This window comes from Dipodomys merriami, unplaced genomic scaffold, assembly GCF_024711535.1.
Source record: "Dipodomys merriami isolate MVZ:Mamm:240054 unplaced genomic scaffold, mDipMer1.0.p SCAF_68, whole genome shotgun sequence".
Taxonomy (NCBI): Eukaryota; Metazoa; Chordata; class Mammalia; order Rodentia; family Heteromyidae; genus Dipodomys; species Dipodomys merriami.
This window is the reverse complement of record NW_027206268.1, coordinates 481209-506441: the sequence shown is the minus strand read 5'-3', so window position 1 is coordinate 506441 and position 25233 is coordinate 481209. Positions and strand designations below refer to the sequence as shown.

Below are 25233 nucleotides of genomic sequence, written 5' to 3'. Positions count from 1 at the left end.
TCTATGAACCAATTGTGAGGGAAGCAGTAGGCCTGGCTGGGTCTTAGCTGCTTTTCCTAACAGTTTAAGAAGAGGGGTCATTGTTTATTGCTTGATGGTTGATAATAACCAATCCTTTGAGAACCACCTGACTATTATCTTGGAAGGGGAGAAACAAGGGCCTGACTCTTACCCCAACTTGATTTACCTGAAAAAGAAAACAGGCGACTGTCCACTGTCCTGGCAATAGACTGCAGCTTCACCACATCCATTGACTGCCCAATGTGCACAGTGCTGGGCATGCTCCCCAGAGTCCCTCTCACAAACTCTGCCACCTCTTGCACAGTGAACATTTGCAACAGCTCATCAAAGATAGTTGGGAAAGAATTCAGGAGTGCAGCCTGCAGAAGCAAGTGAAGCTGTGGTTAGCTCAGAGTTAAGTCTGCATCTGTCTTGCATGCTCAATGGTACGAGTGAAAAGAGAGGCTCAAAAGGCAATGCATATCTTTCCCTTGAGCAGACTCTTCCCAAGTCCTTGACTCAACATGGGCGTGAAGAGAACTAAAAAGGAAACCAAAACAACAGAATTCACTGGAGGCTCAGGTTACTTGAAGTTTTTATAATTTGCCAAGCCATTTGCTGGCAAGAGAAGGAAGGAATTCAAATTATGCTATTACTCATCTTTTAATTGGTATAAAGAAAAAAATTAAGTGCATTTTTTTATGGTTAACTGGGGATAAGAGTTTCTTGGCTTTGTCTTCCCTGGCTGTCTTCGAACCAATATTCTTAGATTTCAGCTTCCTGAGTAGCTAAGAGTATAGGGTGAATAACTGGCACCAACCTTACTTTTTTTCTTTTGTCGGTCGTGGAGCCTGAACTGTGGTATAGGCTCTGTCTCTCAGCTCTTCAGCTCAGGGCTAGTGCCCTACCTCTTGAGCCACAGCGCCACTTCCAGCCTTTTCTACTTATGTGGTGCTGAGGAATCAAACCCAGGGCCTTATGCATGCAAGGCAAGCACTCTACCACTGAGCCAACTTCCCAGTCCCCTTACTTTTTCTCCTGATCTCTACCTTCCAATTGCCTGGCCCATTCAATACTGATATTTCTAACAGAATCTAATCCTACTTTTTTAGCCAGTGTCTTCCAGTTATTCCTATTAGTTTTCCATTATTTCACTCTTAACTAAGAATGGAAAAGTACTATAAAAAAGTGGCACTGTGGCTCCAAGTGGTAGAGGACTAGCCTTTAGTTAAAAAAAAGCTCAGGGATAGTGCCCAGGTCCTATGTTCAAGGCCCATGACCAACAAAACAAAACAAACAAAAAAAAATTAACACTGGCTAACTAGGAAATGAAATTCCCATAAATAGGGAATCCTGAATATCCTCTATAAGGTATTCATTTTTTAAAAAACCTAGAGAATGGTTGCTGATTTGTATGAAAAGAGGATTCCCAACAACAAATTTGTGTTATTTCTCCAACATTAAGTCACTAAACTGTTTCATACCTGGTAGATGAGGTAAAGTTAACTTCAAAATAAAAGTGGCATTTTGTTCTATCAGATGTTTCCTTGTAAATTACCTTTTATCCAACATTTAAGATTCTAGTAGGGCTTCTGCAAGTCAGAGGACAAAGAAACCATTTGCTAAGACAGGCAAGGAATTTAGTAGCCAAACTGCAGCTCACAGACCTGAGTGAAAAGGAGTGTTTCTGAGTTTCTGCTGTCCAGACTGAGCACAAACCGGATAGACTGGAAAAGTTCTTGAATGCTGGACCGAAATTGCTCCTCTTCCATCCCACATGTAGCTCGAGAGTACAAGATTCGAGACTGTACAATGAACTTGAAAAGGTACTCCAAGGCCTAGAAATGTGAAAGGAAAGTAATACAGTCTAGGAATGAAAATCAGGTGACAGGCAATTCCAACTTGGATAGGTTTATTTTATTTTTTTGAAAACCTTTTTCTCAAAACTTCAACTAAGGAACCACTGTCTTTACTAATACTAATAAAAATAATTTTACAACTGTTTTCTGAATTAAAGAGTCACAGGTTGTTATGAAGAGAGGTGAACGGAACATTAAAGAGTGACCCAACCTCCCCCCCCCCCCCCCCATATGTACAGTGAGCTTAGGACATTACCCGCATGGCTTCCTGAATGTGATCTTGCCTAATCAGTTCTGCTGAGCAGTCCATATACCACTTCAAACAGCGGATGAGCTCCCTGGGAAAGAGAACAGTTAAAGAAAGCCCATATTTAAAGCTCCTTTTAAGGCATTCAGTGCAAAATCTTTAGTCAAGTAAGAAACTCAGAAACAATTAGTCAAATAGGAAATAAGATTCTGCTGATGAGCTAGAATGGAGTAATGAATCCATTAGAACTGTGGAATTTTCATACCATCTGAGACAGACAGATAGACTTCCTTGTTCAAATGGAGTTGCCCTATTTTGATCAGCAAGTACAATCTCTCTTTCCCATAGTTCTTTTCCCAGAAACCTAGATTGGATATGTGTTTTGTCTTAAATTGCTATGTCCAAAACATACAACCCTGACTTGTGAAAAGAAAATTCTCAATAAGTGTTTATTTCCATGTGTCATCCATCCTAACCTTGTCTTCTGAGGATCAAGTATCTGAGAGGAATGGGATTAATGGCTCAGAAGGATTATAAAGTTACATGGCAAGAGATCACAGAAATCAAAGTAAAGGCTGTGTTCAGATCTGGGGCCTGTAGTATCTATCTCTGTATCCTTAGCTAAGTTATTTAATCCCACTGTGCCTCATTCTTTTTATTTAAAATATGGAGGAAATAGTACATCTCAAAGTTATTGAGAATATTAATAGGATGACATGCAAACACATAGAATAGTGTATGATCTCTAAAGTGACCTATAAGTATCAGAGTTCTAATGCCAGTATTTTGCTGCTGTTACGTTTTGTTTAAAAAAAAACTGTGCTCACTTCATGAAAGAACATTTTCTAAGTGTTTAACATTTTTTAACAATGTTAGATACCATGTATTCTCTCATTTACTAGTTATAAAATCATTTTTCTCTGAAATTTGAGTGGTATTTTTCCTATTCATGTTTCACAAGAAACAAGACTTATTTTTAGTAGCTTTACCATTCTTTTTTTCTCTTTCTCCCCTTTCTCATTCTCTCCTTTCTCTCACCTACCCTCCCTTCCTTCTTCTCTCCCCATCCCTTTCCTTTCCCTCCTTCGTTTATCATCTTGACATCTGAACAAGGCCTTATACTTGATAGACAAGTGATATACTGTTTGAGCCATACCCTCAGCACTTTTTATTTTTCCAAACAGGTCTTGTGTTTTTTATGCCCTGCCAACCTAGACTGCATTGTCCTACTGAATAATTGAGACGACAGGTGGGAACCATCATATCTAGATTTTACTGACTGAGATGAAGTCTGGAGAATTTGTTGCCTAGGCTTTCCTCAAATCACAACCCTCCCCATCTCCACCTCCTGAGTAGGCTACTATGCTTGGCCATCATCATTTCTCAGAAAGGAAAGTATGGCAATTATGTAATAAACTGTAGTTTCAAATTTCAGCTGAAAGCCTATAGATAATATCATATTCAATAGCAAAAGACTGAAAGCTTTTCTTCTAAGATTAGGAATAAGAAGAGAATACTCATTTCTGCCACTGTTTTCCCAAAACATCTTAGAAGTTCTACCCAGAGCAAGTAGGAAGGAAAAGGAAAGAAAAAGCATCCAATCTAGAAAGGGAAAAAGCAATGTTACCTCTGTTTTCAAGTGACATGATTGTGTATGTGTGTGTGTTTTTACACACACACACAAAACACTAACAGTTGTAGGATATAAAATCAACACAAAAATCAATCATATTTATATACCCTAACAATGAACAATCTAAAAGAAAATTAGGAAAAAAACTTCCATTTAAATAGTGTCAAAAGGGCTGGGAAAGTGGCTCAGTGGAAGAGAGCTTGCCTTGCATGCATGAGGCCCTGGGTTCAATTCCTCAGCACCACATAAGCAGGAAAAAAAAAAAAGCTGGAAGTGGCACCATGGCTCAAGTGGTAGAGTGCTAGTCTTGAGCTGAAGAGCTGAGGGATAGCACCCAGGCCCAGAGTTCAGGCCCCACGACTGGCATGCATGCATGCATGCATAAATAAATAAATAAATAAATAGTGTCAAAACAAAACACTGGTCTGGGAAGGTGGCTCAGTGGCAGAGTGCAGTGCTTGCCTTGCATGCATGAGGCCCTGGGTTCAATTTCGCAGCACCACAGAAGCAGAAAAAGCCAGAAGTGGCGCTGTGACTCAAGTGGTAGAGTGCTAGCCTTAAGCTGAAGATCTGAGGGACAGTGCCCAGGCCAAGAGTTCAGGCCCTACGACTGACACAAAAAAAAAGAAAGAAAAACAAAGTACTTTTGCCAGATGCTTGTGGATCACATCTGTAATCCTAGCTCCTTAAGAGGCTGAGATTTGAGGATTGTGGTTTGAAGCCAGCCAAGGCATGAAGGTCCATGAGACTCTTATCTCCATTAAACTACTCACAAAGCGCCAGAAGTGGCACCATGGATCAAGTGGTAGAGTACTAGTCCAAAGCAAAAAGAAGCTCAGAGACGGAGCTCAGGCCCTGAGTTCAAACCCCAGGACCAGCACCAAAATATAAATAAAATAATAAAAATTCTTTGGAATAAGATTTGTACACTATTTGGAAACTACAATGTGCTGAAAGAAATTAATTGCTATAGATTTCAGCTTTATAAGATGAAAATATTTCTAGTTCTGGTCATAGCTGCACAATATATTCACAATACGAGTGAGTGAATTTAATTTCATTTAACTATAAGCTTAGAAAATGGTTCAGAGGGTAAATTTTATGTTGCAGGCATTTTGTCACAATTGGCAGGGGGTGGGGAGTGGGGGTGCAGCTTAACTTTTAAAAAGTGTCTTTTTGCTAATAATGACCACAAATGCAACTTACTTGTATGCCAGGGCTCCAGCAAAGTGCTTCTGGATATATGTGTCCATCACAGGTCGGAAATGGAAATATTTGATGTCTCGGAGCAGGTTGATGATAAAAACCTGGGAGAAATGGAAAGTAAGCCACCTGGAATTCACAGGAGGCCTCAGACCTGTCCCTAGCAGAAAAGAAATTCTTACATCTTCTAGGAAGAGTAACTGTCAGTGTTTTCTCTAAATGTTCTTCATGGGTAGTAAACATGACTTCTGTTATGTCTGCATTGTTGTTTGCTTCTTCTCTTTCTCACACCCCTCAGCCTCTTGATCCAAATCTGAAACCCCATGGTTCATATGTATGTTAATCTGAACCTCTTAGTTCACAGTGATGCTGAGTGGTATAATATGGACCAGGGATAGGCAAAAGATAAATGCACAGGTGCATAAACAACCAAGTGTTTCCAAAAACTTAGAAAAATGAGGGGAAAAGACTGTTCTTTGAGATAAATCAGGCTATGAAAGACTGTGCACTTTATGAACAGGGCTGGTAGTCAGGGAAACAAAGAAGAAGAAAATCCAGAAGGATAAGTGCCTATTTTCCACGCTGGCCTCAGTTCTCTATCAGGTAAATTGGACTACCTGATTCTTCTTCAATATAAAGCCCTCTTGTGAGACTGGATATAAAGCAAAATGTACTAAACATTTATTCAATGTTCAGTCTCACTAAGATAATCTGAAACTCTGGCTCTGAAACAAATGCATAGAGGGAGAGAGTCTTTAGAGACTTCTGGAACTGTACAGGTCTCTAAAGACTAGCCTGAGTTTCTTCTTTTCTCAGTAGGTCTATTCTACTTTATCGGATAAGAGGAATGGGCCATCTGGTTTCCTCTATTAGTCTCTGAACTGATTGCTAGTGTAAGTCACTATTTCAGGGTCCAAGCAATCTTGTAAATAGCAATGAGACTGATAATCCAGAACTATAAAGCCTAGGTCTCAATGTGACCAAGCTGAATTCAACATAACATCTTAGAGAGACCTGCCTGGCAGAGGTTAATTTGCAGTCTTCCTTGGGTGACATTCTTCAGTCTCTTTTCTGCACCTTCTGCTGATTCACTCTAATGAACTGCTTCCCTTAAACTCTATTGAAGCATGTGACAGGAATAATTAGTAAAAAATTAATTGTCAGGAAGTGACTTACCAGAGACTGAAAAACCAACAGGCCATATTTCTCTGTATTATCATCCAAAATCACAAACAGTGTGTCTAAAATATCCTGCAGAAACTGAAACGATATAAGAAAAGGATTCAAGTCTCAGGTCTTGAATACATGATCAAACTTTACACACCAATCAATTTAGCTCCCAGTAAATGAAGTGAAAAACCTCATAGAACCTTAAAAAAATAACAAAATCGGGCTGGGAAGGTGGCTCAGTGGTAGAGTGCTTGCCTTGCATGCATGAGGTCCTAGGTTCTATTCCTCAGCACCACATAAGCAGAAAATGTCGGAAGTGGCAGTGGCTCAAGTGGTAGAGCACTAGCTTTGAGCTAAAGAGCTGAGGGACAGTGCCCAGGCCCAGAGTTCAGGCCCCACAACCGCCAAAAAATAAATAAATAAATAAATAATCTAATATGCTGTTTCCACCAGGTTAAGGGATAACTACAGAGACTTGGGGTGTTTTCTTATGATCAAAGGATCATGAGAGAGACACAGAAAGGCTCTTCCTTTTGGAAGAGGTGCTGAACTTTTTTTTTTTTTTTTTTGGGGGGGGGGGTCGGTCATGGGGCCTGAACTCTGGGCCTGGGCACGGTCCCTCAGCTCTTCAGCTCAAGGCTAGCCCTCTGCCACTTAAGCCACAGCGCCACTTCCGGCTTTTTATGCTTATGTGGTGCTGAGGAATTGAACCCAGGGCCTCATGCATGCAAGGCAAGCACTCTACTGCTGAGCCACCTTCCCAGCCCAAGGTGTTGAACTTCTAAGTAAAGAGCAATTACCTTAAAAAAGTAGTATACTACGGTAGAATATTAATTTTGACATAAAAGAACCAGTTATTCTGATGCCAAGTTCATTTTGAGAAAAAGAATTCTCTTTATTGGGAACTCAAAGTGTTCTACTAGTAGTCTTTTTCTCTTTATTAATTATATGGAAAGCTAAGATTTACCTAGAGAAACTTTTTTTTTTTTTTGGCTTGGGAATTAGTATTGCAGGGCAAGGGAGAATACAACCAAAGAGAGCTGTGAACATGGGTAAGAAATCTGGCAGAGTTTTTTGCTGTTTTGGAGCATGTGCATTGCAAAATTAAAAGGAGTAAATAAGTGCTAATGAATATTTTGAGTCTGGAAAATTCAAATCTGCTAGTCAAATCCCATTTAATGACAACATTTACAATTCACTTCAAAACAACATGAGGTAAAAGTATAGATTAGGGTATTGATGGATCAAGATTAGTTTAAAGGTTGTTGAAACCAGGTGAGGGATACATGTAGACTTTTTCTTACTGCTGCTACTATAGGTATACTTAAAATTTTTCCAAGAAAAAGTAAAATAATAACAATAACAAAATGTCAGCATATACTCTTCTGGCTAAACTGACACAGATGCTAAACTAGATACTTTGGCAGATGTTCTCCTGTCAGGAAAATGACAACTTACCATTGAAAACAAACCTACAGACTCCTGTCTGTGTAGTGATTGTTATTTTAAATATGCTAAAAATACAAATGATTTTTATCTTAACCTTCAAAACTAGTATTGCCTTGTCTATGATTATTAAAAATCATAATTTGATTAAAACAAAATTAATACAGTAACTTAATAAGGGCACACATACTTTAAAACCATTGCTTATTTGAAGATACTTTATTGTATTTTACCAAGTCAATGGAGCAACAAAATGAAAGCAGCCATGCTAAATTATCTGTACTTGTGATGCAGAGCTAAAAATACTCATACGGACAGGATGGTTTCTTGAGATTTAATCTGTAGCTTATATTCTATGTTTTCTTCCTGATGAGTGAAGGCTCCTCCACTTTTTTCAGCAGAGTTCAGATCATCATGTAGGATTTTTCTGATGGCCTTTCACCACTAAGAAGTACTTGGGGTACTCTTCAGCTAAAAGCAGGTAGGCAAGCAATCTGCCCAGAGAATCCCTATGCAGGCAACTGAGGACTGAAAGTGTTTCTGGCAGCCCATTTATGGGTAATAGATGGAAAATATCACATAGGTATCTATAGAAAGCAGTTGAGGTAAAGAAGCTACCTTGGCATGTATTAAAAGTGAGAGATGGAGCAAAATTAACAGATTCCTTAGTGTGCAGCACTCAGAGTTATTATAATTAGGAGAACAGAGCTGCCAGAAAGACATTAGGCTAAGTTTGTGGCAAAATAGTTACAAAATAAGGGAAATATGGAAGAGACCAAAAGAAGAGAAAGGAGAATCAAAGGAACAAATTCATACAGCCCAAAACACTGGGATTAGTTCTTGAAAATACTTTTCCTACTACCCATTTTGCCTACTGGAAATAAAGTTGGATTTATAACTTTAAAATGGTTTTTGTTGTTGTTTGTTCCCAACCTTGAATTTGTGATCCTCCTGTCTCTGCACCCCAAGAGCTGCTATTACAGCTATAAAGCATCATCACCTTAAATATAGCTTTAAATAGAGTTTTTACAACATAATAAGCCTGATAAGAGAGAGAGACAGAAAGAGAGAGAGACAGAAAGAGAGAGAGAGAGAGTGTGTGTGTGTAACTTTAAATAAGGCAGCTAACAACAAAACAACTATCAAGAAAAACTTCCCAAAATATTCCTATTTACTGTTATGTATCTGGAGAAATGGTCTTAAGGCACTTACTGGGAAAAATAATGAAGAAGTAAGAAGTCTTCTGCCAAGATTCTCTCTTAGGAAATGTGTTTGAAATTATGGAAGACATACCTTAACAATTTCCTCCCCACTGACATGCCGCAGCCGCCCTAGGATGTCCATGATCCGATCTGGAAAGGCCTTCCATTTCAATAGAGCAAGGAGGTCCACTAGAAAGCAAGTCCAAAAGATGGTGAACCCTTAGTCTTCTATGATTAAGCGAGGCCCAGGCACTCTCTTACAAAAAGGACACAAGGGATCTAAATGAAGAGAACTAGCTGTGAGCATCACAATATACTCTTCAGTGCTGAGATCAAGGTCAAAGACATATTTGTTTACCTTAAACTGTGGAGCTACTAAAACCATGGGAAAGCTTGTAGGTTGCTATTATTGAGCATTCCTTTAACTTGAAATGGAAAAAAAGACCCTTACTGAGTCCTGAAGTATTGATCTGTTTCCCTTAACATGCACTAGCAACAGGGAACCAATGACAGTAGTCAATGGAGGACATTACCCTTTAGGCATCATTACCTACCATTCTGGGTGAGTTTGGTAGAAGAGAGTTGTGTAGAAATGAAGAAAGATTCTTTTGTGCTGCGCTGGAAGATGAGGCTAGAGGGGATATTAGGGCAGCCGTTGTAATCTTCTTTGCAGCAGGGCAGGCCCAGGTACAAAGCATGATTGTTAAATGTGCTATTCTCATCACACTGTAGGGAATAAAAATTAGACAATTGACAAAGAACAAAAACTACGTTCCTAAGAATATATAAGTTACTACTTGCTGGACCTTGGGCCTCAAGTCCTCTCAGAAGAGTGCTTTCTGTTTAGAAACTTTCCAGAACAATCAGCATGCCTTTTAAATAGAACATGTGGTAACAGCTGACAGTGCCATAATTACAAATAGCATGTCTCATAAGGTACTAGCTAAGACCATAATAGAATAGAGGAGTTAGGAATGGATTTCCACCCTGCTAAGTGGGAGGTGGGACACAAAGGGTTTATCAGTGTTAGTTAGTTAGGGAGGAAGTTCAGTATACTTGGAAAACTCAATCCAATCCAATGAAAACCACCTGAGAACCAGTGGCCACAGGGAAAAGGTGGGGATGAAGACAGCCAAATCCCATACCTTGTACACATAAAGCTCGTGAATATCATCAGAGAGGGTGGTGCCATCATCACGCATCAAGGGTGAGAATGCAAAGCCAAAGAGTTTCTTTTCCCCTTTGTCCTTTGCTACAATCAGAGAAAAGTGTTATTTGCTTTTGCTCTCCACTCTTCTTCGTAGAAATTCCCCTGGCCCTTGTCACATTCTTTTGTCCCTCTTTTCTTTCATTAACTAGATAAAACAAGCTAACTGCAGGAATGATAAGTATGCTGGAATGAGTTGCTATTTATACTCTGATATATACAGACTACCAGAATCCAAACAAAACTGGCCTTTAAGAAGGGTTCTTTTAAGAAGCAGTTTAATAGGTTTAAGGGTAACACCCAAAGGAGAATGATGATGGCTATTCCAGACAGTAAAAAGGGTCAATACTAGATCTTACAGCTTTGAACCTTTGCTTTTACAGTCCACAGTATAGCCTCTGATGGCATCTGATTTCTAAGGATCCATTTATTCTCAACTCCTCATTTTTTTTTTCTTTCATAAGAATCCTTTTAATTTCATTCCAGAGAGGAGTACTATATTCATGTCCTCAAGGGAATGTGAAGGGAAGTTTCACTCACTGGAACAATGTCTGAACTCGAAGCGCAGATGGGAGCCCCGGAATCTGTCAATGGGGATAGGCAATTTGATAATTTCTCCCCAACGAGGACTATTGCTGTGGTAGAGGACAAAAGAGTGATAGGAACTCCTATTGGGCTCTCCTGAACCCAAGCTGATGCAATCCTGGAAGAAAGAAGCAAAATATCATGTTATCTTCATAAAAGGAACATCTCAATTTCTCTGGGTTGCCAACACTTCCCTTTCTCCAATGTAAATATTTTATTTTGCACCAGGCCAAATCTAAGATGAGAATGCATTTGATTTAAAGCTGATACTTTTGAAAACAGTTGTATGGATGGTATAAGGATTTTGCAGTTACTTCTGCCCTTAGTCCTTATTACTAAGGCACACTCTTCATCAACATTGAAAAATGAAATAATGAGGTTCATGACAGAGTCAAATAGACATAACATTTCACTAGATCAGGAAGAAATACTAAAACTCGTACTATTTCACTAGATCAAGAAGTACTAAATGTTAAAAAGAAGAGACCTTGTTTTCTAATTTTCCTCAGTGCAATGCTGGACTAGCATTGTAGGTCACTCTTTACTAATTTTCATTGGAGATAAACAAAATAGGACAGATTTAACCCAGCTCCTGAATGTTGCCACAAAGATGCAGTCTTGGGGGAATGATCCTTCCTTGGAGGACAGGAAGCTCTGGACAATCAGGAGCATCTAATGTCCACACATGGGTGACATAAATAGTTGACAGTGCTGCTCATCTTAGCACTCTTCATCCAAATGCTGGGAAAGTCTATGACTTTGAGTTGGGCTTTTAATATCAATCAATCAATCAATCAATCAATCGGCCGGGCACTGGTGGCTCAGGCCTGTTAATCCTAGTTACTCAGGAGGCTGAGATCTGAGGATCGCGATTCAAAGCCAACCCGGGCCAGAAAGTCCGTGAGACTCTCATCTCTAATAAACTACCAGAAAACACGAAGTGGCACTGTGGCTCAAGTGGTAGAGCACTCGCCTTGAGCTGAAGAGCTGAGGGACAGTACCCATACCCAGAGTTCAAGCTATTTCAACATTTCTGTCTTGCTTGGGGGGATAATTGGCTGCTGCCAATACAAAGAGGTGAGGTTTGCTTTCTGCAAGTTGTGACTTAATATTCCCATGTTCACTACCATGACATGCTAGAGGAAAAAACAAACACAGTGACAACAGAAAAACAACACTTCCAGGTCTCCATTCTCAGTGAAGAGTGGCAAAGGATCATTGTGTTAAAATGACTTGAACCCAGAGCTGAGTGTGATATTCTTTTACCCATAACTTGCTACCATCAAGTAAACATCAAAGTCCCACCTTGATCAAAATATAAGTATAATTTTCTGTGTCAGCTTAAGGAATAAAAGATGAAGTGAGATCTCATATCCATTACCAAAAGTAGGCAGCTCTATGCTTAGGCAGAATGGCAGAAGAAGTAACATGTAGGACAGAACTAGAGGGAATAGGTCTAAACTGGAGCAGAAGGCATTCAGGGCAGACATTAGTAAGAACTTCTGCAAAGGTTATCTGATATTGGAAGTCTTTATTGAAACACACTGTAAGGTTTCCTTGAAGAGAGGAAAAGGCAGAGAAAAAATACACGCAGGATGGATTCAGTCCTGATTGAAGGGACTGAGTCTCTGGACAATGTCCACCAAAATATTAGAACTACTACATTAGCTTCCATTACAAATGACTGACTAGTAAGCCTTACCTTCAAGATCTCTCCATCTGCATAAAGCACATACATGGTCACTTCAATATTCTTTTGTACACTCTTTCCTCCTCTCTCAAAATCCCCCTTCTCCAGGGTTAGGTACAGGTCATTGCGGATATCACCTGTGAGAAAAGAGATGCCATGTTCTCATAACCACAGAATTCACACTGCCCCGTTGGCATTTGGATCTTCAGGGGCTCAGGTAGGTGATCATTCCAAGCTTGGTTAATAACAATGAACATTCTATCAATCTCAGTGCAGCAGTACTGGGAAGGTTAGTCACGTGTCTAAGGGCTAAAGTTCACCAAAGTTTATTGAGGGTAGTCGTGTCTTATACTGTTAGTTTATTCAGACTTCTTAGTCTCTTTCTTCTCTAGAACAATGATTGTAAACTAAGTCCCTCAATGATGGATGCTTTTACAATGGATGTTTTTGACTTTCAAAAACATAGTAGAAGCAGGGGGGTGGGGGGATATGCAAAGGCAGAAAATGGCTAAGAAAAACATGTAAAACCAAAGAGAATATGTGTTAGCAGCCTACAGCAACCAACTGAAAAGTGACCACATAATTCACTTACAAAGCAAGCCAATTCAGAAGCCAGATATTCTTTCTACTTCAGTTCTTAGAAAAACTGGCACACTAAAATACATTCACTATCTAGAATCACAATGACAGAAACAAGATTTGGTTTTGGTTGGTAAGTGAGTTTTTGGGTTTGTTCAGAGGAGTATGATAATGCCTTTTTCTGTACCAATGTCTAATTGTGGAAACATCTGAATGTCTCTCATGCATGAAACAAGAATAAACAAGACTGACAAAAAAATCAGCTTTCTTCTAGAGTCTTCATGATTAGTCCTTTCCTTCTACACATCACCTCTCTTGTCTTGGAGGGCAACCTTATCATAGTTATTTGGACGCATAATCAAGTTTTTCAAAATACTTGGGCTCAAGTGAAGAAGAGTAGTCCAAGACAATTAATTATTCTTTCTGTGAGAACCCTGGGAAATTTCTGTAATCCGTGAATAGCATCCTGCTTTCCAAACAAACACTTCCAGAGCTACCATGAAGGGAAGAGGGAAATGAATTCTGAAAATTCAGCTGTTATGTAGAGTTTCCTCCTAGGTTGGGTAGATCCTCTATTTGGAATGTTGATGAATTTGAAACATTAATCCACTTTCTTTGGACATCTTTCTTGGGCTCCTCCTAGTGTACCATTAACAACGCTCAGGTATGTAGAAGGGGTGGAAAAGCAGGAAGAAAGAGGAGAAAATCACAGAATTCATATTTGCTACTGTGAGAATACAGGCTGCATAAAAAGAGTTCTAAAAGTACTGAAAATCCTCAAAGTTCAAAATTCAAACCTAATTAGCAACCTCATGGGCCCTTGCTACTATAATGGAATTACACTGGTTAGAATACATTGGAATAGAATTGGTTACATCTGGTTTTTTGTTTCAGATGGTTCTGGAGTTTGAACTCAGGGCCTCCCACTTGCTAGGCAGGTGCTTTACCATTTATTTGAGCCATGCCTCCAAGCTATACACCTGAATTCTTAAACTGTAACAGAGCCATCCTCTGGGGAAACAAAAATTTACTAGTTGCGCATTAGCTTCCCTATGGAAATTAAGTAACTATTCAGTTTCTAGAAAAATTTACTTAACAGGAAATAATCTAGAGGTTTTAATGTCTAGAGACTAGATGCTTGGTTTAAATATTACGGCTGTTATCACTTCCTGGAGAACCTTTATTCTAAAGATTAACAGCTGTGGCTTTCTGTGAGTCCTGGGGCTTGAACTCAGGGCCTCAGTACAGTCTTTGAGCTTTCTTGCTCAAGACACTACCACTTGAGCCACAGTTCCATTTCTGGATTTTTTTCAGTGGTTAATTGGAGATGAGTCTCAAGGACTTTCCTGCACAGGCTGCCTTTGCACCATGATCCTCACATCTCAGCCCGCTAAGTAGCTAGGATTACAGGTGTGAGCCACCAGTGCCTGGCCCTTGTGGCTTTTAAAAAGAGAGATTATCTGTTAGCTATTATCACTATTCTTCTATAAGCACTATTTATTTCTATGTCTCTCAATGAAAACTGACCATGCTACATAAATATGCCCTTAAATAAAATGTTTTGGAACTTTAATGGGATAATCATAACGGGATAATCGTAAGTGGAAGGGATAACAACATGCGCACACTCTTGTGTGCTCTCTCTGTCTCTCTCTGTTTCTCTCTCTCTGTCTCTCTTCTCCCCCCGCTCTCTCAGCTGGGAATCAGTACAAAAGCAGATTGTTGACTAGATATCATTTGCCAATTCCTTGCTTGAAATATTTGTATATAAAAATAGCTACACTACATTTCAACTATACATTAAAAAATCCTATTTTTGTGATCCTACACCAGTAGCTGCTGGAGACCAAAAAAATGAGGCTGAAGCCACCTCATCACATCGTAAATGGCCTGAAATACTCTTGAGGTCCTTATGGAAAAAAAGGTCTAAGAAGAAATCTTAGGTACTGGAGCACTGTTGACAGTGGGGTTATATGCCAAGGATCCAGTAAATAGGTTTGACCTTCCAAAGACATGCATCCTATACTAGCATGATTCTAGAGAATCAGAGCTCATGACATATCTTGTAGGTTTATTCTGAGAGCAGTCTATTTAGAGGTCTCGGAACCTTGAGGTGTAGCTTAAGCAACAGAACATTTTCTTTTAGTAAAGCAATCTCTTGATCGAAAATTCAGCCTGGTCTGGGAATTTAAGGCCTTATGTTTTACAACATTCCAGCCCAGCCAGGCCCTAGTGACTCATGTCTATAATCCTTGCTACTCAGGAGGCTGAGATCTGAGATCATAGTTCAAAGCCAGCCAGGGCAGGAAAATCCGTGAGACTCTATCTCCAATTAACTACCAGAAAACTGGAAGTGGTGCTGTGGCTCAAGTGGAAGAGCACTCGCCTTGAGCTGAAGAGCTCAGGGACTGAGCCCAAGCCCACAGTTCAAGGCCCATGACCAGGGAAAAAAAAAGGTTCCAGCCTATGTGAAATTCCATCTCAGTAGAAATGGTCTATAAGTCCCACACAAGGGTGGGCACTCACTCTGGTTTGTATTATTATATTTAGCTCTCCTGTATAAATTATTCCTACCACAAATTAGGAAGTTCTGCATTCAAGTGAAAATAGTACTTAATACTATATGACTTATACTTTTTTATAGATATGATTGTCAGGGCACTTCAGATGTGATTTCTTTCTCCCAGAAAACAAGAACTAACTTCCTTCCAGAAGACACAGGCAATTGGGATTACACCAATCCTATCTCTTGTCAAAAAAGGAAGAAGGCTAGTATCAGCAATCATCAAGATATGGAGATAGCTGCCACCATGAGGAATTTCAGATATATTTTATTTTGTAATAGATATTGCTTTATTGAGGAATTGCTTTGCAGTTCTTATTTTGGAGGGTAGAAGACTTCTTGGAAGAACATTAAATTACTCAGAAAAGATGGGCTCTATTTTCCTTACAATGTCTCTAGTTCCTGGATTATACCACTGCAAAACTAGTGATACCCTCTGCTCTAACAGGATGACAAGAGGGGCAAAGGGTGACATCACTGTATATAGTTAATCTTTTGAGGGGGGTCAGGAATGTGATGACATTCCAACTTCTTCTGAGACCAGTAGTGATCACTGCCAAACTGTTGCTCAGAGATAATGCCAAAGCCTCATTAAAAATAAAAATGCCGGGCTGGGATGTAGCTCAGTGGCAAAGCGCTTGCCTAGCAAGTGCAACGTCCTGGGTTCGATCCCCAGTACCAAAAAAGAAAAGACACACACAAAAAAAATACAGTTAAAAAAAAAAAACCCCAAACAAACAAAAAAAAAATAAAAATGCCATGCTGGGCACTGCTGGCTCACGCCTGTAATCCTAGCTACTTAGGAGGCTCAGATCTGAGGATCACGGTTCAAAGCCAGGCTGGGCAGGCAAGTCTGTGAAACTCTTATCTCCGATAAACCACCAGAAAACCACAAGTGGCACTGTAGCTCAAGTGATAGAGTGCTCACCTTGAGCTGAAGAGCTGAGGGACAGCGCTCAGGCCCAGAGTTCAAGTCCCACGACCGACAAAAAAAAAAAAAGCCAGCCAGCCGCCGGTGGCTCACACTGGTGTAATCCTAGCTACTCAGGAGGCTGAAATCTGAGGATCTCGGTTCAAAGCCAGCCGAGGCAGGAAACTCTGTGAAACTCTTATCTCCAATAAACCACTCAGAAAACTGGAAGTGGCATTGTGGCTCAAGTGGTAAAACACTAGCCTTGAGCTGAAGAGCTAAAGAGCTGAGGAACTGAGGGACAGCGCCCACGCCGAGTTCAAGCCCCCCACACACAAAAAAAAAAAAAAAAAGAAAAAGAAAAAGAAAAAGAAGAAGAAGAAAAAAATGCTATCAGTTCAAGCAGTCCCAAGTCTCAAGCAGCCAAAGTTTCAGACTGACCACAGTACTATCCACCGAGTAGTAGTAAATAATTTCATTATTCTTCTTAAGAAGAGCTGTCTGTGTCTGTCCTTCTTATCAAAAATGTCCTAGCAGAGCTGAAAAAATAAAACTTTCTGCACCTTTATGATACTCCATAGCTTGGGACAAACACTACTCGTTTTCTTGTAGAGTAACTTATCTATCTCATAAAAATTCTTTCCTGTATCTACATAACTCAGTGTTATGCCTTACTAAATATTCCAATATACACAGTGATTGAAGGTGGGCTGGTGGCTTTTTTTTAAGGTCTTGTCAGTTACACAGGAAGGTGAGGCTGATGAAGGATTAATAATGCACATGATCCATTCCCAGTATTGTAACATTCCATGAAACAAATGAAGATGGGAACAAAGCAGGCCATGAGCAGACAAGACACAAAAAACCAGGAACTTACACCCAACTATCTTCATCTCTGCATCAGAAATAAAGGGGCGAGAATAAGCGGACAGCACAGAAAGAAACAAGAACAATTTAAGACAAACAGGAAAAGAAAGAAACATCACTTGCAGGTCAGTGATGAAGCATGCACTTTTTAAAACAGGTATCAAAGAAAAAGTGTATTTCTGAGCACAAGGACTAAATCAAAGGGCCTTCTTGAGGGACGCATATATGCATAGCTGTTTTCTAATGGGCAAGTCTAGGGCAACCTGGAAAGGAGCAGTGTTTGCCTCAGATCTGGCTCGGGAAGTGTAAAACATCCCAAAAGTAGAATACTTTCTAGGACATGGCTCTCAAATGGATTCCCAGATCAGCAGTATTAACATTACTTGAGAACTTGTGTTGGGCCCACTCAATGCTACTGACTTAGAAAGTCTTGAGATGATCTCAGAAATATAGGGTTTCCCAAGCCTTGTAGGTGATCTCAATGTACACTAAAGTTAAAGACCACTGGTTTAGAGGCAAACATACTAATAAAGGTGAACTGCTTATGACAAGACAGAAGACTCTTTTACATGAAACTTGACCAAATCATAACAGTTAATAACAACCTTAGAAATTTAAGACTTAGAAAACAGGTTAAATGTTTATTTCCCAAGAGCCATAATAAAGCTCTGAAATTCCACTGCCATGGCACAGAATTTCCAAGATAAGAAATAACAGAAAGATACAGGTACTATAGGCACATCTCTGCTGACTTAAGTCATGGTCTAGAAAACAGTACAGTTCCTTCTTGAACAAGAGGTTTCAGATCATTCTTTTTAGGTTATTTATAAGTCTTTTGGCTATACTGCAGTCCAGGTACAATATTTTCACACATGAAGGGTGACTCAGCTGCAGAAGTGGAGATGATCAGGACCATCTTTAAAATATTATTATGGCTAACTCTGACAGGTGAGTCACAGGCAACAATGTTACTATTCTCGTTTCTCTAATCATCATCTTTTAAAAAAATCTAGGAAGGAACTGAAAGTGTTCTATAAAGTTACTAACCTTGTACTGGACTAAAATGAGTCTGGATGGAAAAAGGAAGAACCCAGAAAATACAGTGATCAACCAACAAAAGGTTAAATTTCACTATTTCTTTTTTCTTTTCTAATTAAGATGGTAATTTTCTGGGTTAGCATGCCTTTCTTTGATGAAGGTGATGGCTTCCAGAATCATGTGATGCCTCTTCCCTTTCACTATGAGCCATAAGCAGAGTTGGATGGCTCTACTGTCAAGAATTCAGTTATGGGGTAGGGGAAAATACCATCTCCTCACACTATCTACCTGGTGTGTATATATATTCCAATGGAAAGCAACAGAATGCCAGAAAGATCTTTGTAAAATTGCTGTGCTAGATACAAGTGTGGCTATATAGTTAATATATTTTGATAAGGACAGATCTGGGCCAGTCTGACAAAAAAAGACCTCTCCATATGAGTTTTTGGGAACTTCTGCCAAATGCTGGGTAGTTTTGGAATAAAGATCACAGTTTATAAGTAATTCTAATTTTTCATTTACTATAATTTCTTAGATTTAAGTGCTGAAGTGCTCACAGTTACTGACATGATTTCTTTTCTTGTTCTCCATGTGTCCGTGTATCAAGAAGATGAAGTTGTATGTTTTTGTAACGTGGCCAAACCAGTACTGTGAAGCTGAGGGACTGTCACAGCCTAGCTACAATCTTCTGCAGGAGCAGGTGATGACCAGAGTTTGGAATTCACTTGCTATGGTCATTGCTTCCTAAATTAAGGTTATCACAATGAAAAATACATATTCCTGTTGCTCTAACAGGACCAGCAAGTGAAGCCCCATCACCTTGCCCAAAGATAAAAAACCGGTTCTAACAGCATATTGGGGCACATCATGAGAGTTAGCAGTTGTTAACAGCCCATAGGCACAAGAGTGGCCATCTGTGCAAAAAGCTCTTCCCTAAGGACGGAAAAAGGTTAGAGAAGGAAACAGAGTATGTAAAAATGACTGCTAACTTTCAGCTACAGTAAATACTAAGTAATTAAAAGACAAATGCAGAAAGTAGCCCATTTAATGCCCTGTTTGAGACTTCCCAGAAGTGCTCTCATCTTACTTGTAGGATAAATCACATAGTGATATAATGATTTTTTTTTTTTTTTTTTGGTCAGTCATGGGCTTGAACTCTAGGCCTGGGCACTGTCTCTGAGATTTTCTGTTCTACCACTTTGAGCCTCAACTCTGCTTCTCGTTTTCTGGTGGTTATCTGGAGATAAGAGTCTCATGGACTTTCTTGCCCAGGTTGGCTTCAAACCGTGATCCTCAGATCTCAGCATTCTAAGTACCTAGGATTTCAGGTATGAGCAATCAGTGCCTGGCCATATGGTCTTTTAGCTACCCACAAGAGGGGAAATTCCTTTACCTATAGCTTGGCTCACCAGTGCTTGGTATTTGTATTTACAGTTATATTCAGCATAGACAGAAATTTTTGTAAGTCTGATGCCAAAGATACAAAAAGATATAGAATACTCCATGAAAGATCTCTTTCCATAAATCTTTTTCTATGAAACTTAGAATCAAATATATTTTCATATATTGTTAACTAATTTTTAAAATCAGGGATTATTTATTAATTTTTTAGCTTATACATTGGCTATTAGACTGAATACTTTTTTTTTTTTTTTTGGTCGGTCATGGGGCCTGAACTCTGGGCCTGGGTGCTGTCCCTCAGCTCTTCAGCTCAAGGTTTGCGCTCTACCACTTGAGCCACAATGCCACTTCTGGCTTTTTCTGCTTATGTGGTGCTGAGGATTTGAACTCAGGGCCTTATGCATGCAAGGCAAGCACTCTACCACTGAGCCACCTTCCCAGTCCCTAAATACATTTTTGAGCAAAATGTTTTTCATTTTTAATTGGTTTTAACCTGGTGAGCTAGAAATTCTTTTTTTTTTTTGGTCGGTTGTGGGGCTTGAGCTCTGGGCTTGGGCACTTTCCCTCCCCTCTTCAGCTCAAGGCGAGCACTCTACTGCTTGAGCCACAGTGCCACTTCTGGTTTTCTAGTGGTTTATTGGAAATAAGAGTCTCACGGACTTTCCCGCCCATGCTGGCTTTGAACTGCGATCCTCAGATCTCAGCCTCCTGAGTAGGTAGGATTACAGGCGTGAGCCACCGGTGCCCAGCTTAGAAATTCTCAAAAGGAGAGAAGGGCCAGGCGCAGCTGGCTCACAACTGTAATCCTAGCTATTCAGGAGGTTGAGATCTGAGGATGATGGTTAAAAGCCAGACCTGGCAAGAAAGTCTGTGAGACTCTTATCTCCAATAAACCACTCAGAAAACCAAAAGTGGCACTGTGGTTCAATGGTAGAGCACTCACCTTGAGCTGAAGAGCTAAGGGACAGAGCCCAGGCCCAGAGTTCAAGCCCCAAGACCAACCAAAAAAAAAAAAAAGGGAGAGAGGGACTTAAAGTATGTCTAAGAAGTGAGAGTGTGAGTGTGTGTGTGTGTGTGTGTGTGTGCGCGCGCGCGCATGCGCACGTATGTTGCCCCTATATATACGTATATATTTATATCTGGTGTAGCAGAGTACTTGTGCTCTCTCTCAGCTTTTCTAGTTTATGGCTGGTACTCTACCATGTGAGCCATGTCTCCAGTCCAGAATTTTGCTGGTTAACTGGAGATAGAATATTGTAGACTTTTCTTCCCCAGCTAGTTTCAAACTGCAATCCTCCAGGTCTTACATTCCTGAGTACTGAGGATTATACTCATGAGCCACTGGTACCTGGCTGTGTCTTAGAATATATCACTTTACTCTGTCAGTGTGGATATCTAAGTCAGAAAAAGTAACTACATCAATTTTGTTAACTATTCTTTTTATCAAAGCAATATTGACAAGAAGGCAGGGACTGCTTTGGCTCCTCTCTTTGATTACCAGGTCCAAAGAGAACTGAAGCATGAAAGAAATGGAGCAATCACCTCTACAACAGCCAGATGGGGTCTTTCATAAGCATGAAGTCTTCTTGGCATTTAGAAATAAACATAATTGATCTAGTGGCCTAAATTTCCCACTTAAAAGACTCTCCTGTGTTTATGAGTAGGAAATGAAAGCAGTGTGCAGCAGCTTGCTCTGCATTCAGTGTCCATGGAGAGAAAATGAGAGTGATGGAAATAAATCTGGACACATTCAGAGTAGCTGGAAGGCATCTGGAACACACGGCATGGGGTTCTCTATACTCAAGCCATGTTCCTCTTCGGGGATGTACTGGAAATGTTTCCAACAAGAGAATTTAGTGAAGTACTGCTTAATAAGTGATACCTAAAATCATCATAATCATTTTAGTCTACCTTGGCCTGGTCTCACACTAAACAAAAGCAAATAAGCTTCTTTTTGTGTATGTGCCAGTCCTGAGGCTTAAACTGAGGGAATGGGCGCTGTCCCTGAGGTATTTTGCTCAAGGATAACACTCCCAATTTGAGCCACACTTCCTTCCATTCTCAGCTTTTTGCTGGTTAATTGGAGTCACAAGACTTTACTGCCTGGCTGGCTTTGAACCTTGATCTTCAGATTTCAGCCTCCTGACTTAGCTAGGATTAGAGGCATGAGTTACTTGGGTAGCAAATAAACTTCTTTTTTAATAGAGTGAGAAACCTCCAATGAAATAGTAAGTTGACTTCTGGAAATCTATCTAGACAACCAGGTATTTAGAGTCTGATCTCCCTTTCTTTGTTCTCATCTTCTTGGTTATCAGATCACCAGCCATCCACCTGAACCATGCCTCTATTTCTCCTTTACTTCCAACAGCCCTATTGGCTCTGATGGCCCATTTTTATCCACTTCTTTAGAACTATCTCTGTCTACCTGCCTAGGAAATATAAGTGTGGCACTGGTCCACTGGAACCATGACAGAAAATCAATGCATTCCTACTTTTATCCCTGATCTTGATTAGGTATAAGGGAGCAGGGTAAGACAATGACAGACAAACTGGTCAGGTATTATTATTTACAGTTCCTATTTACCATTTGCCTAAGTCATTTTTCTGATACATTAAAATATATAGATGATTTATATACAAATAGGACTCACTGAAACTGCAGCACTTTTTTTGGTAACATTCTTTCTAGTAAGCAGGAAGTTCTTGTGAGGCAATCCTTTTCTAAGGAATTTGACAGGAAAAAAGGGCACAAAAGGCAGCTCTGTGAAGGATTGTGTTTGGGTTCCTAAAATATAGCTTTTACAAAGCCAATCTACTGGAGTATCAGGTTGCATTAACAGCATGATGTGGGGCTTCTGGAAAGAGGCTTAAAAGAGAGTAAATAGACATTGGATGCACAGATGTGGAGGCATATTCAATGGCTGCAGACTCTTCTATACCATAACTCACCACCTGCTCAGGAGTGGAGCAATGGACTCTAACCCATCTCCTTCCTATCCCCAAGAAGTTCTGCATACCTGGCATGATGACATCAGGAAATCCCAATTTTCTTGTAAAGGCCAATCCCCTATTAAATATCATGGGATTTTCTCTCCGAATCTGTTCCATGTCTCCGCGAAGAAGTTGCAAAGAAATAATAAGACCTACAAAAAAAATATTTCCTTATTCAGAATCATTGTTATATAAAACTAGAAAAGATAGAAAAGTTTTGTATTTTTTTTCTTTTTTCAGTGCCATAAACATGCTAGAGAAGTGCTCTGCCATTGATCTATAGCCCACTCTTATTCTTTTCCTTTCTTAAATTATATTCTTATTAATTTTGAATAGTTGTACAAAGGAATTACCATTCAACAAATCAGTTTATAAGTACAATGCACCTCTTTTCACTGTTCTCCCCCATCCCTCCTAACCCAACCCTTCATTTCAATTTTCCTAGCTTAACAGAATATGCATTGAGTATTATGACTGCATTCGCCCCTTCTTTCTTTCTTCTTTGCCACTATTTTTCCTGAGGGGGGGGCAGGGAACTTTTGGTGATACTGAGGTTTGAACTCCCTGGATTTCCTAGGCAAGCAATTTACCACTGAGACACCTTTCCAGTCCTTTAGTTATTCTCACTTTTTGTCCAGGTCTGTGCCTGGACCACAATCAGCCTATTATAAGTTTCTCATCAAAGCTGAGATATATAACCAAAACCAGCTTTCTTCTACTGAGATAGAATTTTGTTAACTTTTTCGCCTAAGTTGGCCTGCAACTATGATCCTCTTGACTTCAACTTCTCCTACAGCTGGATGACACAGGTACATGCCACTGTGCACAGCTATTAAGAAGGGATTTCATATGTATGTTCTTGCTGGCCTCAAACTGTCATCTTCCTGGGTTCAGTCTCTTATGTAGCTAGGATAATAGGCAAGAGCCACCAGCATACAGGAAGTTTTGTTTGTTTGTTTGTTTGTTGCCAATCCTAGGGCTTGAACTCAGGGTCTGGGCACTGTCCCTGAGCCTCTTTTGCTCAAGGCTAGCACTCTACCACTTGAGCCACAGTGCCACTTCTGGTTTTCTGGTGGTTAACTGGAGATAAGTCTCATGGATTTCCTGCCCGGCCTGGCTTTAAACCATGATCCTTAGATCTCAGCCCCTGAGTAGCTAGGATTACAGGCGTGAGGCACGGGCGCCTGGCTTACTGAAAACTTTGTTGTTGTTGTTGGTCGTGGGGCTTGAACTCTGGGCCTGGGCAATGTCCCTGAGCTCTTCAGCTCAAGACTAGTACGCTACCACTCGAGCCACAATGCCACTTCCAGTTTTCTGAGTGGTTTATAGGAGATAAGAGTTTCATGGCCTTTCTTGCCTGGGCTGGCTTTCAGTGGTGATCCTCAGATCTCAACCTGCTGAGTAGCTAGGATTACAGGAGTAAGCCACCAACACCCAGCCCAAGAAAATTTTTGATGCTCAAAGTATAAGTTATTTTGAAGAAGGAATTTAAGTAAGGGATTTCAATATCCCACACAATGGTATCTTAAGAAATAGGTTTGCCTTCCTCTCTGTTCGCTAGCACCAGGGCCTCTCTTGCCCCTAGAAAACACTGAATAAGAGGGTTGGACTATCTAAATTTGTACATTCAGAAACTCAGAAAAAAAATCTACAGAGTAGAAACAAGTGTGACCAATAAGAACCTGGGTCAAGGTGTCCCAAATTACTGTCTGACAGTAACAAAATTGATTGTAAAGTACAAATCATGCATAATTGGCACTGATATAGAAATAAAAGTTCTATCAGTAAGTGCTGCCATGCCTTTCAGTGGCTTTGTATTGTCATTTATGGTTCATTTTTAATACCCAACAACGTCTATGAAAGTTTAAAAAAAGTTATATCAAAGTGGTTATGAAATGCTGTAAAAAAATCAAGACAAACATGGTTCTATGTATATTAGAGCACTATTTGTAAGGATAAATAAAAATGCTTAGCCTTTCAAATGGTGTTTCTAAAGTAATCAAACAATGTTTAACTTAGAAAATATATCAAATGTGTAGAGTGACACAGATTTAAACAGAAATTATTTAAACAGATTTAAAGAGGAAATAAGCTGCTTTGAAATAAGTATTTTGTATTCTAGTTCCAGAATGACTCATAATAGCAAACTAATCATTGACTGGCAGTAATGTAAGGTTCTTGTGATGATATGAATGCTGAACCAGAATAGAAAGATAATTTATATTAATACTTGTCTTTTGCATTTTTAGTTTTGTCTGGGTGTGTGATTTTTGTTTGAAAAAACACAGACCACATTGTGACAAACCCTAAACACTTGCTCACTGTGGACTTAAACTGGAACTAAAGTTATAAAATCTATCATAAAAGTCATAGAATACCAGCTGGGTACTGGTGGCTCATGCCTGTAATCCTAGCTACTCAGGAGGCTGAAATCTAAGGATCACAGTTCAAAGCCAGCCCAAGTAGGAAAGTCTGTGAGACTCTTCATTAAACTACCGAAAAAGCCTGAAGTAAAGCTGTGGCTCAAGTAACAGAATGCTATTCTTGCGCAAAAGAAGCTCAAGGACAGTGCCCAGGCTCTAAGTTCAAGCCTCAGGACCAACACTAAAAAAAAAAAAGTTATGGAATCTATTCATAAAAAG

At 39.8% G+C, this 25233-nt stretch overlaps 1 protein-coding gene across 7 annotated transcripts in view; it reads right to left on the bottom strand.

Annotated features, from left to right (window-relative positions):
• Positions 1-25233, bottom strand: part of LOC138815943 (dedicator of cytokinesis protein 3) — a 192816-nt gene that overhangs the window by 55209 nt on the left and 112374 nt on the right. For all 7 annotated transcript variants that reach the window (XM_070005342.1, XM_070005339.1, XM_070005345.1 and 4 more), the window contains exons 14-24: positions 22618-22743; positions 12255-12379; positions 10508-10670; positions 9906-10012; positions 9315-9486; positions 8852-8949; positions 6119-6202; positions 4946-5046; positions 2116-2197; positions 1668-1838; positions 188-380 (exon numbers count right to left, since the gene is read on the bottom strand). In XM_070005342.1, the coding sequence (XP_069861443.1) occupies positions 188-380; positions 1668-1838; positions 2116-2197; positions 4946-5046; positions 6119-6202; positions 8852-8949; positions 9315-9486; positions 9906-10012; positions 10508-10670; positions 12255-12379; positions 22618-22743 (1422 nt within the window). The remainder of the gene's footprint in view (positions 1-187; positions 381-1667; positions 1839-2115; positions 2198-4945; positions 5047-6118; positions 6203-8851; positions 8950-9314; positions 9487-9905; positions 10013-10507; positions 10671-12254; positions 12380-22617; positions 22744-25233) is intronic.